The sequence below is a fragment of the Carassius gibelio genome, chromosome A24 (genome assembly GCF_023724105.1).
Source record: "Carassius gibelio isolate Cgi1373 ecotype wild population from Czech Republic chromosome A24, carGib1.2-hapl.c, whole genome shotgun sequence".
NCBI classification, from domain to species: Eukaryota; Metazoa; Chordata; class Actinopteri; order Cypriniformes; family Cyprinidae; genus Carassius; species Carassius gibelio.
This window is the reverse complement of record NC_068394.1, coordinates 7913765-7932852: the sequence shown is the minus strand read 5'-3', so window position 1 is coordinate 7932852 and position 19088 is coordinate 7913765. Positions and strand designations below refer to the sequence as shown.

Here is a 19088-nt window from a genome sequence, read left to right as displayed (position 1 = left end):
ACACTGATATAATTCCTCGCTAACGCGTATGTTCGGTCGCTGGCTTCACTCCGGTCGGAGAGTTGATCAGGAAAGGGATACAAAAGGAGCTTTGTGAATGATTGTTAAATTTTGCGTTTACATTTTTAGATAAACTACACACTTGAGCTTTTGTCTAGAATTTTAAATCTCGTAAATTGCAAGTGGTATTTAATATAGTTAGTTCTAGTTAATCAGAACGCGACTCTAGCTATGGCTGGCAGCAGCACCGCGATGAAAACATGGGAGCTGTCAAACAGCATGCAGGAAGTCCAGAGTATTGATGAAATATATAAGTATGATAAAAAACAGCAACAAGAGATTCTGGCAGCCAAACCCTGGACTAAAGAGTGAGTTTTCCACACCACGCGAATGTATGCCTCTTCAAGGGGCCTGAATTATTTTCGAATGATTAATATCTGTTCTCCATACTGCTTTTGCTTTTGTTTTTTACAGCCATCATTATTTTAAATACTGCAAGATATCAGCTTTGGCACTGTTGAAGATGGTGATGCATGCCCGCTCTGGAGGAAACCTCGAGGTGATGGGACTTATGCTGGGGAAGGTGGATGGAGAGACCATGAACATCATGGACAGTTTCGCTCTGCCCGTGGAGGGCACTGAGACCCGGGTCAATGCTCAGGCTGCTGCCTATGAATACATGGCTGCTTATATAGAGAATGCTAAACAGGTACAATGACTATACATTTTCTACAATTCATATTAGGCAAATACTTCAAACAAACCCACAGTTGGTTTCTAAATATAAATCAGGTACATTGTGACTATACTCATGTTAGTTGAGTGAATACAGGTAATATGTGCACATCTAAAATTGTCACATTACAATACCATTTAATATAAACAATTAAAGGCTAAATTAAATGAAATATAAAAAACATTTCAAAAAGTGAGTAGTTATAGGAATTAAAATATACATGTATTGTGAATGTGATATGCTACACTGGTGTAATAGAATTTTACTAATACTTTTATAGTTATTATGCATTCAGTTTTCATGATCTAAAATTAATTGAGAGACTATATGGATTATTTGCACTTTAAAAAATGTTTATCACTCAACAAGACCATTTAAAATGAATTAATGAAGGCATAAATGTGATTTAAAAATAGTACAAATCTTAAAATAAATAGTGAAAAATCACAGGAAGGAACTAAAATATGCATGTATTGTGTATATGCTGAATCTTGGTTTCATATGCTCTACTCATCTAAACATATTTTACTAATACTTTTATAATTATTATGCATTCTATTTTCATGATTTTATAGTATTTGAGAGACTACATGGAATATTTGCACTTTTAAAAATGAATTTCTCACATAAAAAGACCATTTAACATAAATTAATAAGGCAAAAATGTAATTTAAAATGAGTAAAAATATTTAAATAAATAGTGAACAGTCACAGAAACTAAAATATATACACTTTATACTTTCAGTGACATATTATGCGGTAACTTCCCATGAATGTCCTGTCCAGCTTATGATGAAATATTAGTAATTCTGAGGCTCGTCATTTCTGAATTCATTTAGGTGGGGCGGTTGGAGAATGCCATTGGATGGTATCACAGTCATCCTGGATACGGCTGCTGGCTTTCAGGCATAGATGTCAGCACTCAGATGCTTAACCAGCAGTTTCAAGAGCCCTTTGTCGCAGTAGTGGTAAGTGCTCTTAAAGGGTTAAACGGGCTGCTTATTTTACATTAGGGCCGATTTTGCAAAGTCCTCTCTAAACTCTGTTACCATCAATCTCAAAAGACAGAGGGGGGAAATAACTCAGCTTAAAGTATCAGTATAAATTCAGTAATATTAGTGATCCATAATTGACCCCTAAAATACAAATGAGTTTGGTGACATTTGTAGCGGTGTCTGATTAATGGCTGTTAGCTTTGTAACTAAATACATTATACAGTTTACCGTTTCTTTTGCTTATTTTGTGCTGAGGGCAAATAGCGACCTGGTGCTCATAACTTTCACTTGCGAACCTGGCAGCTCAGTGTTTTTATTTGTGATATTTAAACTGTTTTGCTTATTACAGTCCTTGTCATTTTTCATTCTTTTCAGATCGATCCCACGAGAACTATATCCGCAGGGAAGGTCAATCTTGGAGCGTTCAGGACATATCCGAAGGTAGGAACATTTTTTGACTAAATAGTTTTTTGTAAATGTCTAGTATTTCATATTTATGTGTCTATTCATTTTGTATGAGTGTGAAAATATTTTTCTCCTTACATATTTCAATTTTAATGCTAGGGTTACAAGCCTCCAGATGAGGGTCCATCTGAATACCAAACAATACCGCTTAATAAAATTGAGGACTTTGGAGTGCACTGCAAACAGTAAGCTTTTTTCTACACATACGTGTATTTATACTTGAAAATTGATTTGGCTTGAAAATACTGGCAATTTACAATAAACCGTTTTCTGCTTTTAGGTACTATGCTTTAGAAGTGTCTTATTTTAAGTCTTCCCTGGACCGCAAACTCCTAGAGCTGCTGTGGAATAAGTATTGGGTCAACACGTTGAGCTCCTCCAGCCTTCTCACAGTAAGTACCGTCTTTTATTGGTGTGAAATTATTATGTTTAATATAGCAATATGTGCAGAAATCTTCAGTTATTTTAGATTTATGTAATCCTGAATCTTTGGGTTTTCTGTGCTACACTCATTTTAAAATACATTACTAATTGTTTTATAATTATACTGCATTCAGGTTTCATGCTCTTATGAAACCTTAGAGACTACATGGAATATTTGCATGATAAAAAAATTATTGAAAACAGTTTTTGAGTGAAATAAGCATTATTTATGGATCATTGTGACTATGAATTCACTTAATCATGAAGCCTATGATTAGTCAGTTCTGAAAGAAAAAATACAAAACCTGTTCTAATCAAAAGAAAACAAGTTGATAATATATTTAATTCAGTATTTGGTCATAATTTAGGATAATGAGATATAATGGGACATCACAAGTGTAACAAGGTTGGGGGAAAATGATCAAAATATTATCCACGAAATGTTAGCAAGTTGTTAAACGCTAAACGAGCAAAGTCAGTAAGTATTAACATTTAACTAGCATTTATGACATTTATTGTTTATATAAATGTTTGTCATTTTATTGATAACTTCTCTTTTGTTTATATAAAAATATTCACCGTTATTATCTTTTATCATCCTGAAAATGTTTTGGATTCTTAAGGATACCATTATTTTTCTGTGCAGGAGATGGATAATATAACGGGTTTGTTGACAGCTTGTGCACATGATTCATATTTGTAGATGCTGCTTTTGTTTCCCTATCTATTTGTTTTGAAAGCTTGTCATTGTTGATTATGACATTCTGTCATGAGCTTTGTTTAATGCTTTCAATGGGCTGCAGACTATCTAAACAGCAGCCTCAGAGCTCTGTGTTCTTGTCAAAAAAGTGTTGTCAGTGATTACGCTGTCACCACATACCGAGACCTTTAGTCACCGAGTCTGTCTTTATTATGAAACCTCGTCTGGGCAGTGTACAACCTCACCTTCTGCAAACTTTTGAGACCTCATTCAGGAGGCTTTAGCAAACAATTCATCAACCTACTGAATTGACCATCTGTGGAATGCACATTGTGAAGGTTTGAGAAGTGTTGTGAAATTGTGCATTAACCTAGAGCAAGTGAAATGGTGGTGTTAATGGCTTTTATTCCTTCAGAATGCAGACTACACCACTGGACAGGTGTTTGACTTGTCTGAGAAGCTGGAGCAGGCAGAAGCTCAGCTGGGACGTGGCAGTTTCATGCTGGGCTTAGACACACATGATAGGAAATCTGAGGACAAACTAGCAAAGGCAACACGGGACAGGTAATACAATCCCTGTCAGTTGAGTAATAAATAATCAATTATAAGTAGAAATATATGGAAGCATATGGGTAGCATTATTCAATTTGGGATGTAATATGCAAAATGACAATGCAATATGTAAAATGGCAATGCATTTCTGTATTTACATTTACATTTTCCAATACATTTGTGCAACGTTTGGTGCAAAATGAAAATGAAAATTAAATTACATAATTTTCATTTGCCATTTACTACACCAGTTTTGAAATGTAAAATGAATATTAATTTTAAAGCTTTCTAAGTTGCAAAATTAAAATGAAAATGTATTACAGAAATGATTAGATATGTCTAACATGTTAAAGCAAAAACTGTGGCAAAATGATCATTTAAATGCTATTTTTCTTAATTGCATTAACACTCACAGTCAAGACACTTACGATTGCATTTTCATTCGGTGTCCCGCAATGAATGTAGCAAAATTCAATGTGCACATTGAAAATGCATTCCGAGCCGATCACGTGTCCCCGCCCTCGCGCCACGTCAATCATTGTGTGAACAAGGCGGGGCTTACAGAAGGTCAGAGACTCAAGTCTCAAGAAGAGGATTCAATCAAGTGAGACAACATGGACAAGACAGTTGGTCCGTGTATGTTTTGATCATTTCGGTTTATGGCTTCAATATTTCATTCGGACTTGTGGGCGGAGCTGAAACGCTGCTTTCATCTGATTGGTCGAATCGGATCGGTTTTCATCTGACAGCCTTCAGCTGAAATGTCTGAAACTACACTCACTGTTAATTAGCATAATATTTGAATCAGATGTAGCTGGGCACATAATTCGTGCTGCTGAGACCTGCAAATTATTTCTAGGTTGTAGTATTATATGAATATTGTCCCACTGATAAAAACAGTGCAAATAGTTCTGTCCCTTTGGATAACAGTAAAGTGGAAATAAATATAGTTAAATTTATGAAATAAAATTAAATAGGATTTTTTGGGAAGGTAAGTCTGGCCAGTTATACAAGCAACACTAGTCAGACGAGTCTAAAGATATGAGCTGAATTGGGTGAAACATTACAGTTCTAGTCTGTGTCAATTACTCTCATAATAAATAATAATAATAATGTTAACTGTATTTTTCGGTATAAGTTGCATCAGTCCAAAAATACGTCATGACGAGGAAAAAAACATATATAAGTCGCACTGGACTATATGTCACATTTATTCAAGACCAAGAGAAAACATTACCGTCTACAGCCGCGAGAGGGCGCTCTGGGGTAGGCTACAGGAGCACTGAGCAGCATAGAGCTAATTTTACTATTTTTATTTAGAAATGTAACTATATTCATTTTTAAAATTATTTATTAATGTCACACACACACATACCTAGTGCATTATGACTTAAAAGATGAGAGTGGTAAATGTTACAGACATGGAACTGTTCAGTCTATTATTGATTTTAATTTCCACTTCACTGTTATCCAAAGGGACAGAACTATTTGCACTGTTTTTATCAGTGGGACAATATTCATATAATACTACAACCTAGAAATAATTTGCAGGTCTCAGCAGCACGAATTATGTGCCCAGCTACATCTGATTCAAATATTATGCTAATTAACAGTGAGCGGTGGTTTCAGACATTTCAGTGCTTCACTCGCACTGACTCTTATTCTGCCTGAAAGAATGACAAGACCGAGCTGAAGGCTGTCAGATGAAAACCGATCCGATTCGACCAATCAGATGAAAGCAGCGTTTTAGCTCCGCCCACAAATCCGAATGAAATATTGAAGCCATAAACCGAAATGATCAAAACATACACGGACCAACTGTCTTGTCCATGTTGTCTCACTTGATTGAATCCTCTTCTTGAGACTGGAGTCTCTGACCTTCTGTAAGCCCCGCCTTGTTCACACAATGATTGACGTGGCGCGAGGGCGGGGACACGTGATCGGCTCGGAATGCATTTTCAATGTGCACATTGAATTTTGCTACATTCATTGCGGGACACCGAATGAAAATGCAATCGTAAGTGTCTTGACTGTGAGTGTTAATGCAATTAAGAAAAATAGCATTTAAATGATCATTTTGCCACAGTTTTTGCTTTAACATGTTAGACATATCTAATCATTTCTGTAATACATTTTCATTTTAATTTTGCAACTTAGAAAGCTTTAAAATTAATATTCATTTTACATTTTAAAACTGGTGTAGTAAATGGCAAATGAAAATTATGTAATTTAATTTTCATTTTCATTTTGCACCAAACGTTGCACAAATGTATTGGAAAATGTAAATGTAAATACAGAAATGCATTGCCATTTTACATATTGCATTGTCATTTTGCATATTACATCCCAAATTGAATAATGCTACCCATATGCTTCCATAGAAATAAACAAACAAGCCTAGGTAAGTTTATTTATCTCTAAATGTCATGCACACAAAAAAAGTACTTTATAGACAATCATAGTTCTAAATAAAATTATAAGTAGACCCTACATTTCAACCAGGTTGATTTTAATTTTTTAAATACATTCTAAGGAGGTTAATTTAGTTTCAGACATTTCAGTAAATGTAGCAATTAAATGCATAAAACTACATGAAAAAATGTAAAACAATGTTTTTCTTTTCGAGTATGGAGAATATAATTTTTTCCACTGCTTTTGCCATTATTTTTTACTTATAAAAAATTATGTATTCATTTTGTTTAATTGATTCATTGTTTGATTAATTGGGGGTAAATTTGTTTCTTTTGGGTATTAAGAAAAGTATACTGACTTCAATTATTATTTTTTTCTTTCTTTTTTATAATAGTATTTAATGTTTCATTTTTTTATTTTATTTAACATTTGTTTATATTTATTTTTTGTGAGCAAATATGTGTCTTTAGTGGTGCAAGGGACCCCACTTTTTGACTTGTAATGTATTGCAACTAATGATTTAAAAAAAAAAAAAATATATATATATATATATATATATATATATATATATATATATATATATATATATATATATATATATATATATATATATATATATAAAAACATGATTAAACATCTTTCTTTGTTTTTCAGCTGCAAGACAACCATTGAAGCAATTCATGGTTTGATGTCCCAAGTTATCAAAGATAAACTCTTCAATCAAGTGAACACATCTGCCAACTGAACATGGAAGGAACTGTAGTTAGATGACTTCACGTGCAGTGTTCGCTTAGTTATGTGTTATTTCATTACTGTTTTGAAAGATTCAAAGGAATTCTGCTGTAGGAATGTTTGAATCATTTATCATTTGTTTAAACAAAGAAATAAATGCTGTTCATTAGTTGACAGGCATCAAGTGTTTTGGCTCCCTTTCTTAAACTTTTTAAAATTTGTCTTCAAAGTATTGCATCACATTTACAGCTAAAGTATTGTCTGAAAGTCTGAAATTATAACTTGCACAGCTCATCGTCAAAACTGTCCTTTAGATCAAGACAAATGAGTTTTCCTTTACGCTGTATGTTAGCAGATGTTTGAAATGTATTCTCCTCTGGGTTCTGTGTGTAACACGGTACCGCTCCACTCCCATTTCCCACAGCTTGTGTCAAGAGCTGTAACAGCAGTATTCAACATTAAATTGAACAAAAACCACAGTGCTCCACAAGAGGTCATTTTCATATTTGCCAGTCATAGCATTACATAATGGAATAACAAACTCAACGGCCCAAAGATAAACACAGCTTGGCATGGCCACAGCGCATCTGTCAGGAAGACCCTGTGCAGGTTGTCTCTGTGTTGTACATAATCCTTCAGGATTCTGAGCGTTACGTCGTGGCCTTTCACTGATGTATCACAGAAACGGGAGCTTGATACAGTGGAGTCTATTCAGCCCTGCGTGTCTGCTCTTTATCGCTGCAGACACTCGCGCCCGTGAGGTTTCATGCACACGTGCTCACATGTTCTTATTTATGAACTTGTTTTTTACCCCACATCATTGTGCTAATTTTAAGATTCGCTGTTATGTTCCAGAAAGCTTCAGTCTGTTCACCAATGGATGCTCTGCAGTGAATGGGTGCCGTCGGAATGGCAAAAAGAAAATTGTTAAAATGAAGAAGAAAAGGTTAAAATGCTTTAATGATGTATTTGTTTCTTAAAAATATGCAGCTATCCACTTCAGAAGATGTTTTCGATTGGCTTGAGTCTTGGAAATTATTTGTGGATCATTATGATGTTTTTATCAACTGTAACTCTTATAATAAATATGAAAAAATAACTCCCGTATCTCTTTGATGGCTTGAGAGTGAGTACATTTGTAGCTAAATTTAAATATTCCGTGAACTATTCCTGTAAAATAGTAGTCATCAAAAATCCCCCATTCTCTGTATTTCACCCATTAATAAAGCTTTTAATCATCACCAGATGAGTATAAATGAAATGAGATATAACTAAGCCTCAGTAAATTATGTTTTAAAGGAGTGAACTAACATCAGCCAATGCCATTTTCATTTGCTGAACCCAGAGAAAATGTTTTGAAATAATAAGTATTAGGAGTTATGACATAAATGTGAGTAAGAGAATATATCCGAGTGATGAGCATAAATAATCAACAGTGGCTATTGATCACTAATGTTAACCTAGCCTTTGTGACCATTGACCTCCAGATATTTGGTAGCACTGATGTTTTCTTTGGACCATAAATAATCTCCACAAGCATGGTAGGAAGGAGGTGAAATGTGTTCAGTGCTCCAGAGAAAAGTCTGAAAAGAGCTGAACACCCTCTCTATGTTCCTAAACCAACCAAAGCAACATTTCCTTTCTGCCAAGTATTCTGCATGGAGGCAAGTGTCTCAGGAAGTGCATTCATCCACCATATATAACAATACACGGGTCACCACAGTAACTCAGGCCACCGAAGCCCACCGCACTTCTCTAGAACTGATATGCATTATTAGGGACAGCAGTTTGAGCTTGAAATGAAAGAGGGGAAATGTTAAGTTCTTCCAGCTGAAGCTGATAAACATGGTTTCTGATTTCAACATGTAAATGCTTAAGGGTCTTGCTAAGCCTCAAGGGTGGCCCTAGGTTTTGGTTTAAACCTAGTTTTTCTTTTTCAACAATTGTTTTTCTCTGCAATCCTCTGCGCACATGTGTTTCACATGTGAAATATAATATCTTCATATATTTATATATATATATATATATATATATATATATATATATATCCTTTAGCCAAACAAGGAATGTAAAATAAAAAATAAGACTGTTTTGAATTTTTATTAAGGTTTGTTTCATTTGTTCATTTGCTTTCTTCCTTTAATTAATAAGTTAATTACAACTCAAATTATTTGTAACAAAAACCTGCGATGGCTTGAATTAATTACTAAAGACTTTTAATAACATCAGTAAAAACATTCTTTCACATTTTCACACAACAATATAAACGTTGAACATCGTGTTCTTAAATTGACATAGAATTTAAAACAATTAAAAACCTTTCACCATTTGTTTTGGGAATGTGTCATGCCGCATTTGAACTGCGCATCCCTCTGGCGTGTGTAAAGATGACCCTGCGCCTGCCAACAACTGCTCTCACTTCCTAAACAAAGCCAAGACATGAAGCAGAAGATAAAGATTTAAAGCAGCAAAAAAAAAAAAACTTTTATAGCTGACGACAGTTAATTCATAACTTTTGTGCATTACGGTAAGATGCAGTGCTGTTTCATTTTATTTCGACTGTATTAGCTGTCTTTTTTTTTGCGTTTATAATTGCCAACAGTGGTCTAAGTCGCTTGTCTTTGTTTATTAGTAATAAGAGTGTAAATTTGCAATACATTTTTAAACATACGGCAATATATTATAATGACTGGCAAACTGCTGTCTCCATCCAGGTCCCTAGAGTTTAACCACAGAAAGTTATTGATTTTAAGAGGCTCTCCATGTCATCTCCCCATAGTCTGCTGCTCTGAGATCAAGTGTAAAACCGACCTGCTGTCATGTGTTGATGTATGTATTCCCTTTACTTTTGTCCTTGTGTTCAACGTCTGTGGTTGACAACACAATATAGAGAAAAGACTCAGCATACAGAGTAAAATATTGTCCTTTTTCAATGAGGTCTTGTTACTGTAGGTCTGGCTTTATATAATTATTTTTATATAATACAGCATGCAGATGTGCAGGGTCAATCTTAATTTATGATAATCTCACTTTATGATAGTCTTAGGTCAGGTCACATGTCTATTTCACCTTTGGCCTCATTCCCTCTATTCAAAAATAATGTATTTTGACAAAGGTTTAAGGGTCAATTGACTATGCTGTTTCTAAAGTAGATATCATCAAAAAAATAATGATAACCACATCAATTATACCTTTAAATCCCCTCTAAAGAGTGTTTTAACCCTTATTTAAATCTATATAGAAATGTATTTAGAGGTCAGTGCTGTATTTGATCATAAGTTATTGCATTGTTTTTAGTGTTTTTGGCTTTCTCATAAATCTCCCTCCTCTCTTGACATGCTGTGCTGCAGAAGAGAAATATATCCTGTGATATTTTTGCACACTGAGTCATTATGGTCCATCTAACAGTGCATCTGATTGCAAAATCCAGCAATTACTCAAAAACCTGCGGAAGTGAATCTCTTCTGCAGTATCTGAAGAAACTGACCCATCTCAACTTCTCAAATAAAAGTATAAAGGACATTGTGTGTATATATATATATATATATATATATATATATATATATATATATAGAATTAGTCAAAATATTAATTAAGCACCACAACTGTTTATAACATTAATATTAATAGGATTTTTTCTTGAGCACTGAATCAGCATATTAGAAAGATTTCTGAAGCAATGTGTCACTGCTGAAAATTTAGCTTTACTCTCACAGGAATAAATTACATTTCCAAATATATACAGAAAAAAAGTTATTTTAAATTGTAATTTATTTATTACTGTATTTTGATCAAATAAATGCAGCCTTGGTGAGCATATGACTTCTTTTAAAAACATAAAATATAAAAATTATTGATTCCAAATTTTGAACAGTTTCTTTACTAAATATGTTGCCCTTTTTAACTTGTAGGATGATCTATCAATGTGCAGAAACCTCACAGTCCTGTACCTATATGACAACCAAATATCACAAATCTGCAACTTTGGGTTTGCCTCAAACCTTACACAATTATACATGCAAAATAACAATATATCTTGCATAAAGAACCTCTCTTCTCTGCATAACCTTTCCAAATTGTAAGTATGAAAATACATGCATATTAACACATTCCTGCTTGCACTGAAATTTGAACTGTGACATTAATGTTTTCTATTGAAAATATACATACAGCACTACTAAATGGCCATGAGTGTTAGCGTTAACTACTAATGTTTCTATATTTGAGGTTCTTGGGAGGAAACAGCATCACTGTGGTGGACAGATTAGATGAAAAGCCTGAAGTAGCTGCATGTGGAAGGTCAGAATCTGACCCGTGGAGAAAAGCTGGTCTTTGACCCCCGTTCCGTATCTAGACTCTCTGTGAGTAGCTCATTGCTTTAACATTCACCTCAGTGAAAAGCCTTACAGTGGGTGTTTCATGGTATCTATAATCTAGTGCACTTTATATATAGATTGATATAGCACTGTGTCCTGTGAGTTTGCTGTCAGAATCAGGTGAGAGACGTAGGACTCATGGACCAAGATGTGTATCAAAGCAGTTCTGTGCAAAATTTGATGAGGGTAAAAGAGGTCTCTGTGGCTGCCTCCTTGTCTGATAAATCAACAGGGAATGTTTACTGCCAAGGCTATGGGAAAACAAACCAAAAGTTGGGAATTTTGTTTATTTTGATAATTAATGAAATTACAAGTAAGTGCACCCAATTTTTCCCCTGCCAAAAGATTCCTAAATGCTCTCCTTTTACTAACACAGTGAAATTGCATTGGCTCACCAGAAGTGGGACTGGTTTTCAATTTAAAGTTAATTATTCATTATATTAATATTGTATTTGAATTATTTCAGGAAACTCTGTGCATTTTAAATATCAGCAAAAATAACACTGATGAAATATGGGACTTGGCCCCTCTCAGAAAACTGACCTATCTTTATGCTACTGATAACCAGCTACAGGACATACAGGTAAATATGAGCTTCTGAGTGAAAAAAAAAATTTTTTTGTTCTGTTTAGATATGACAAAGTTGTATGTTATGTAATGATACGGGGAGAGCAGTGCAAAAACCTAATCCTACAAATCCTTCCAGCTGTCTCCAGACTTGCACAGGGTCAGAATTATTCAACAAATCAGCGGGCCGGTCTCTAGGGACAGCTTCTGCTGACAATTTAAACAAGCACAAGTTTTCCTCCTTCCTTAGTCAACGGATTTTCCTCTGAAATACACTGAGTGCCCCTTATAACTTCAGTCTTGTGTTAAAAACCCATTTGAGCCAAACATTTAGAGAAACTTAAGCTGAAAAGTAACCTTTTCTGGAAAAGTGATTTCAGTCTATTGATATCACACATTTAATGACAAAAAAAAATTGGTTAAGGACCACTTTCCGAACACCACTGTAGAAAAGCAGCTTGGTAACTTTGTCTTACAGCTCAAAAGGCAATCCTCTCAGCAACTGCCACCGATAATAGTGATCCATGTGTCAGAGGAAGCTTTCATGTTTAGCAGATATCTCCTTTAATTTATACAACCCCTTTGCCACTATTGATTCAGTGGCGACAGCACCCAAAGGATCAATTCCTTCCTTACTCAGTTTGGTCCAATTCCAGAGGAAGCATTATGGATTTTTAAAATAGATTATGACAGGCCGTCAGCCGGGTGACAAATGGGTACTGCAGAGGCTGTTAGAGGCACACGACCAGACAGTGCTGATAGGGATCGAAGCGCTGGTCAAATACAGGTTCATAACTGGCCATCATTAACCCAGTGTGGGGCTTGAAAGATCCCAGTCAGGACTGCATTCAGCACTCCCGTGCTTTGGAGGGCAATTTGGCGCTGGGCAGTTCCCAGCCAAGCCCTCAGAGTGACAGACCTGACACCATCATTTATCAAAGCCTGAGACCCACGGCTCTCTGGGATCCCGCTAGAGCTGATTGCACGCGGACTGAAAAGTGGAAGCACTTTAGTTGAGACAGGAAGGCAATGAACAATCAGAGCGTGTCCAGAGAGTATTCATATTTCCAGCCTGGATTAATGTTCTTAGATAAACATACACTGCAGGCAACATGCTTGAGGACTACTGCCCAGGGGAACTTGTTAGTCTCGCAGTCCAAGTGACAGTATTTATTAAAACAAGCTGATGTTTTGTTTATACTTTTTGCCCTCTGAAGTGTTTTTTTAATTTTATTATTATTATTTTTTTATATGCTCGTGGCCTCTTTGTCTTAAATAGGATGCCGTGATCATTTTTAGCCTTGCACATCTATTAAATATGCAAAATTTATTTAATGTTCCAGGGGTTTTCCAGCATTCAGCAGCTTTTTTGGAAAATTTGGAGAAGATGCTACTATCCTTTACTCTGTCTAATAAATATTACCTAAAATGTATTGCCTTTATTTATGCTTTCAGCAATTAGAGACAATGTTCAGCCAATGGGCTCAACTGCGGCTACTGGATCTGAATAGAAATCCTGTGTGTCACAAACCTAAATACATAGACAGACTAATAACTGCCAGCTATGGACTATGGAGTCGGGCTGTCAAATAGATTAACTGCGATTATTCGCATCCAAAATAAAAGTTTGTGTTTAAAAAAATGAATGTGTGTACTGTGTATTTTAATACAAATACACACACATACATGTACATATTTAAGAATGTGTAATATATATTTATATATAAATCATATATAAAAATCATAGAGTCATTAAAATGTTATTATTTATGGTAAAAAAAAACAAAAACAATCTATGAATAACTGAATAACTCTGAATGATCTTTTTGTCCTTCATTATGTAATTTTTAAAAATCTTGTAATTTATTTTGTTTCTATATTTTTAATTGTATTGTATGTATTTTTGTATTTATCATCTTTAATAACAACTTAATTATATTTAACATTTTAATTACAGTTATTTTATTAAAAGTTATTTTTGTACAGTGTTTATGAATTTGATAAAATTATTGAGTGAAATGCACGGAAACTGTATGTTTTTCTTGATGTTTAGAAGATCTTGATGGAAAACAAATAAATGAGCTGTCTAGGCAGTTTCTAATCAACTGGAAGCTTGAGAAAAAAAACCGCAAAGAACAAATTAGATGATGGAAAAGACATCAAAGAACCTATCACAAATCCACTTACAAGTATGAATATTTGCTGCAATATTTTACAATTTTCTTTATTTACAATTATTTACACTAATGAATTATATAGACTTAAATTAAATGTTAAATAAGTTAAGTATATGACTTTACATGCTATGAAAAAAGTGCCCCTATGTCACTGTTATTTCATTTACTGAATTTCTGTGCTGAGTACATTGCAGTGACACTTTCATTTTGTTCTCTAATTTTCCAGTCATTTGAAGTATCTTCAAGATTTTCTGTCTGTTAACACATTTCTGCATTCTGCCATTGTATATCATCACCATGTATTAAGTAAGCCTTACATATCCCTTGTGTAAGTTCTATGACAATATGTCAATATGACAATATGTGACTAACCCATGTTTTGCTGTAGCTGATTTTCGCATGGGCCCCCTTCATCCCTTTGCCCATGAACGCAGCAGCGCTCTGAGCCGTCAGAATATGGGAAGCCCGGCGTTAAATTTCGAGTACAAGGAGACAGCAGAGAAAAAAGGTATGAACAATCACAATATCTACTGTGCTGTTAACAAGACTCCCTTATCCTTTATATAATCTTAGACTAATTAAAATTTGTATTTATAATTTAATATGCTATTTTATATTATTATTAATATTATTTTATCAAATACTTACAACTCATTTCATATTTAAAAAAGGAAATAAATTCTGAGATAAATGCTATCAGAGTAAAGTTGCAGGTTGCCTCAGAGATGCTAGATAAATGCCTGCTATTTGTTAAGTTGTAGGACTCTTATTTTCCCACTCATGCAAATAAACAGCTTTCTCCTTTAGAACTGGCCTGAGGTTAACCATAGTTCTATGCTGCGCTGTGTAATGTGACATCATCTACAGTTGCACTGCACAAATCATACCCCTTTGATGTCTGACATCCTAAACTTGTTAATTCTGTAGCTATCATTTCAGTTGATTTATCAGTGTGTAGCCTCTGAAAACAAATCATTTCTGCATGATGTAATTCCAATAAATATGAACTGAATGTTTCTGTACTTTTAAGAAAAAACTGTATTGCGCATGAGTATACTAATGTGTGAGTAACAGGAATGATAATGCTCAATGACAGTTGTTTAAAACCCCAGTTAGCTGTTTACTATGTTATTACAGAAGTCCAGTAATTGACTGATTTTTTTGTAATAATTTACAGATGCATATTTTAAACGATGTGTGCCAGCATTTTATGGTGTTCTTGGCTCTTTTTTTTTTCTATTAATACAAAACACAAAAGCATGAAAGTCAAGAAATAATATGGGGTATTTGTGTGGTAATTTATGGCATTTAATTTAATTTATTTAATTTAATTTATGACTGTTTTGGTGTGTTCACAGGTCAAGAGGGATACATTTTCCACTGAGGACTGACAGACTCTGAAAATCTGAAACTACTGAATAAAAATGTGAATAGCTTCTCAATGTATACTCTCTTTTACACTGACTACTTTGCATTTTCATATTCTGTTTTAAAAGAAATTCAGAACTTTATTAACTATTTGTCTGTGTGTTTGTTTTTAATAAATGTACTACATGTTGAAGAGTATTTTTAAATAACATAATATTTTGCACATTATTCCTTAGGATATAAAGATACATTAGGTAATAATATTCATTAAATATAATACAAATATTTAATAGATTATTTTTTTTCCATTTACAGGTAGGAGCAAAATCTCAAATCGAGATTTTAGGTGTCAATGAAAATGCCTGTGAAAATGCAGACTACATCTAGTTTCAAATTTTTTTTTTTAAGTTTGGTGATGCTTTTTAGTTATTTGTTAATTACGTCAGCAAACATACATTTTGATTGTTTTGTTTATTTTTCATGTTTTTATATATTTTTTCATATTTATTTTATTTCTCTGTTCAAGTATGGAGTATTTAAAGAAATTAACGCTCCAAACTCGCTGCATCATGCTTTAATTTAGCTAATGAAATGATCTTATTTAAAGCATTAATTTACTAACTAAACATTTAAATAATAATAATAATAAATAAAAGTCGTTAACGTTTTTTTTTTTTTTTTTTTTTTTATTAGACTTCATTTCAATTGCACATTTTCCAGAAAGATTATCAACATCATGGACACTGCGTTCTAGACTGAAACGGTAAATTAATATGAATTATTGAACTGATTTAATAATAATGTTTAGACATACGTGCTGAGTACAGTAATGCATGAATGCAATTCCTGCATATTTGAGTGAATATCTACCAGGGTATAACCTCTGAAAGATGTAGAGTAATTAGACAGAGAAGCTTACTCAACCTCATTTGCTCTGCTTCATAATTATTGGCCTGGGGGCAATACTGTTACTTCATCCTTACAAAAACAATGTTTATTATACATGTTATGAATAATTCCGTTCATTAATTCTCCCACATCTCCGTTTGCGGAAAACAGTGATTAATTTAGGAGTCTCACAAGAATTTCCTCAAGCATGCCAGTTGATTGCAGTGTTCAGAGTTTATTTATTTACTTTGTCCCAGGCAATGAAGCTGATGTCTGCTGCTCAAATTATAATATCAGTATCCCTTTTAAAATGTTAAAGAAGAGTTCAATTGTCGAGAGCAACGTGCAGTTGATCTGATCTGTTCGGCAGCTTGAAAATGATTTTATTGTTGAATGCTTGAGTCTCACAAACCACATCAGTTTTCATCAAACAAAGCAAATTAATAGGAATAAAGTATTTATTTCTTGAATAAACACGATTTAATATAATATTCAGAAGCTGTGGTTTGCAAAGCAACTCTGGATGGACCAACAAATGCTGCCTCTGGCGTCGGAAAATGGACTGTGCCCTCCTACAGACCGACGGGAAGGGAAAATAGTATAGAACGGCTCGAGCTGACAGAGTTTTAAAGGCTTTTGATTAATTGCACCGGAGTGAAACACTTGTCAGCTCTTTGTGTTCCCCGATAAATTAGAGGCTCAGGAGACTTTACGCAGTCATTCAGGTGAGGAAGCTGCGTGTGCGCGGACATAAATGCACCTTATATATTTTTTTTTTTACAACGAAAGGGACTATTAAACAGGATTTTTGCTGAGCTCTGGAGCTTTTCATGCCTTGATGTGTTTTTAAGACAACACTTTTAACAATAATACAGGTATGTTTTACATTTTAATAACTTTTCATTACAATGCAACTTATAGTTCTAAATGGTTGTGTTAAAACAAAAAAAAAGCATGTTCTTGGCTGAAATGATTTATTGACAATCATAAACACTGCAGGCGTCTAATATGGCTATTTATTGTTTTGACATTATGACTCATATTGGCCATGAGATTTTTGGCTCACTTGAGGAAAAATGTTTTTACAAAGGTTTTGATGAGTGCATAGGCTTAAACCTATTTTTGACATATTATTCTCAGATATTTTAATAAAAGTGCATCTTTGCTATTTAAGTGTGTGTCTGTATTTTTTTTATTTATTATTTACTGTTTTAACCATCAGGTTAAGAAGTGATTTCAGTGGTTGGAAGACAGTCGATCTATATGGATGGCATTGTGACAGTTAGGGATGACAGTCCCGCATCAAGCCCTAACTCGAGCCCCAGTCCTGACACGCTCTCAGCGGACAGCCGGCGCGCAGAGGCCCTGTCCCGCTCCAGGGTGGTCCCGTCTAGTGTCCTCGGTGGCAGAGGAAGACCCGCGGCAACCAACGCAGCGCGCGAAAGGACTCGCGTGCAGACGCTCAGGCACGCTTTCCTCGAGCTACAGAGAACATTGCCGTCGGTGCCCCCGGACACCAAACTCTCCAAACTCGACGTCTTGATATTGGCAACCACATACATAGCGCATTTAACAAGAACCTTGCAAGAGGAAGGGATGGAAGAGGACAACACAAAACAAACTGAAGCTTTGAACTCACTTAAGGGGGATGGCTACTTACACCCTGTGAAAGTAAGTCGAGTTATATTTTAGCATGAAATAGAACTGTAAACCCGAAAATATTGCAAATTTGAGAATTTATAAATTTGCATTAATTTAAAACATTCACTCTTAAAAGTTTTGAATAGGAGACTTCAAGGTTAATGTTTAGTCTGCTTGAAAATATCCACTTTACGCATGACAATTGATTTTTTAAAACAGATGATTAAGTGTTTCTATTTATCGCTTTTGTCTTTCAGAAATGGCCAATGCGTTCCAGATTATATGTCGGTGCCACTGGCCAGTTCCTGGATAACTCAAATGAAAATCAAGAGGCATCTTCGTCATCCTCTCAAACATAGATCATTTGCACATAAGACTTTTGGAGGTAATGATAAAAAATGAAGAATAAAAATAGAGTTGTCGTTTTAGTAATTTTGTTGCAGTCTGTAAAATTTAACAAAGTTGTTTTACGCGGCAAGTGAACCAGATTCATTGAAAGTATTATCATTATTGTGCCATATGACAACTGAGTATTGTGCATATTAATATAAACAAATGATTTCAAATATGTAAATAAGATTAAAATATTAAACAATGTGTTATTTTTATCCGTGGGTTTATTTCTGTTTCTGCAGTTCTGTACTTGTACTTTATCTGAAATTCCGTGTTTTGGGTTCAGTTATGCTTGAACTGTCGGCTGTGCACTTTCTGTTACATTTGCACTAAATGCATGTGTGAATAATCTAAACATTCGTCATGTGAAGTGGTCTGACAGAATCGCAACAATAGCATCATCGTCACCTTTTCTCCTCCCTTGGCTCTTTCCTCCTTTTCATGTGAATAGCACATGTGGAATAGTAAATAAAATCGTTCTTAAAAATTACACTGATCTCAAGTTTATTATTAATGTTATTATTGTCGATGTTTTTCTAATATAACGCCTTCACAATGTGCAATAGGTTTTCTATGTGTTCCCAACACAAACATTATAATTATACCTTGGTTTAAAATAGGCCTATTTTACATAGCCTACACTGAACATTTTTTATATTGTAA

General features: G+C 34.4%; 2 protein-coding genes and 1 pseudogene across 2 annotated transcripts; all 3 read left to right on the top strand.

Moving 5' to 3' along the window:
* The first annotated feature begins 18 nt into the window (after positions 1-18).
* On the top strand, positions 19-7195 carry LOC127946611 (COP9 signalosome complex subunit 5). Its single transcript, XM_052543307.1, has 8 exons — positions 19-368; positions 475-709; positions 1576-1704; positions 2107-2172; positions 2296-2381; positions 2477-2588; positions 3735-3883; positions 6938-7195. The coding sequence occupies exons 1-8, from the start codon at positions 232-234 to the stop codon at positions 7026-7028; spliced, it is 1005 nt and encodes a 334-aa protein (XP_052399267.1). The 5' UTR covers positions 19-231; the 3' UTR covers positions 7029-7195.
* Positions 7196-10407: 3212 nt separating this feature from the next.
* On the top strand, positions 10408-15822 carry LOC127946102 (protein phosphatase 1 regulatory subunit 42-like; annotated as a pseudogene).
* A 1170-nt stretch (positions 15823-16992) lies between these two features.
* On the top strand, positions 16993-18793 carry LOC127946612 (transcription factor 24-like). Its single transcript, XM_052543308.1, has 3 exons — positions 16993-17266; positions 17614-18062; positions 18290-18793. Exons 2-3 carry the CDS (start codon positions 17655-17657, stop codon positions 18389-18391), a joined length of 510 nt encoding a protein of 169 aa, XP_052399268.1. The 5' UTR covers positions 16993-17266; positions 17614-17654; the 3' UTR covers positions 18392-18793.
* Positions 18794-19088: the final 295 nt, after the last annotated feature.

Bases quoted from the DNA above. Each gene is read 5' to 3' on its own strand.
- LOC127946611 (XM_052543307.1), top strand. From the start codon at position 232: ATGGCTGGCAGCAGCACCGCGATGAAAACATGGGAGCTGTCAAACAGC. The intron at 2,589-3,734 runs GTAAGTACCGTC...TTATTCCTTCAG, and splicing joins GCTCCTCCAGCCTTCTCACA to AATGCAGACTACACCACTGG. The intron at 3,884-6,937 runs GTAATACAATCC...TTTGTTTTTCAG, and splicing joins GCAAAGGCAACACGGGACAG to CTGCAAGACAACCATTGAAG.
- LOC127946612 (XM_052543308.1), top strand. From the start codon at position 17,655: ATGGATGGCATTGTGACAGTTAGGGATGACAGTCCCGCATCAAGCCCT. The intron at 18,063-18,289 runs GTAAGTCGAGTT...TTTGTCTTTCAG, and splicing joins GCTACTTACACCCTGTGAAA to AAATGGCCAATGCGTTCCAG.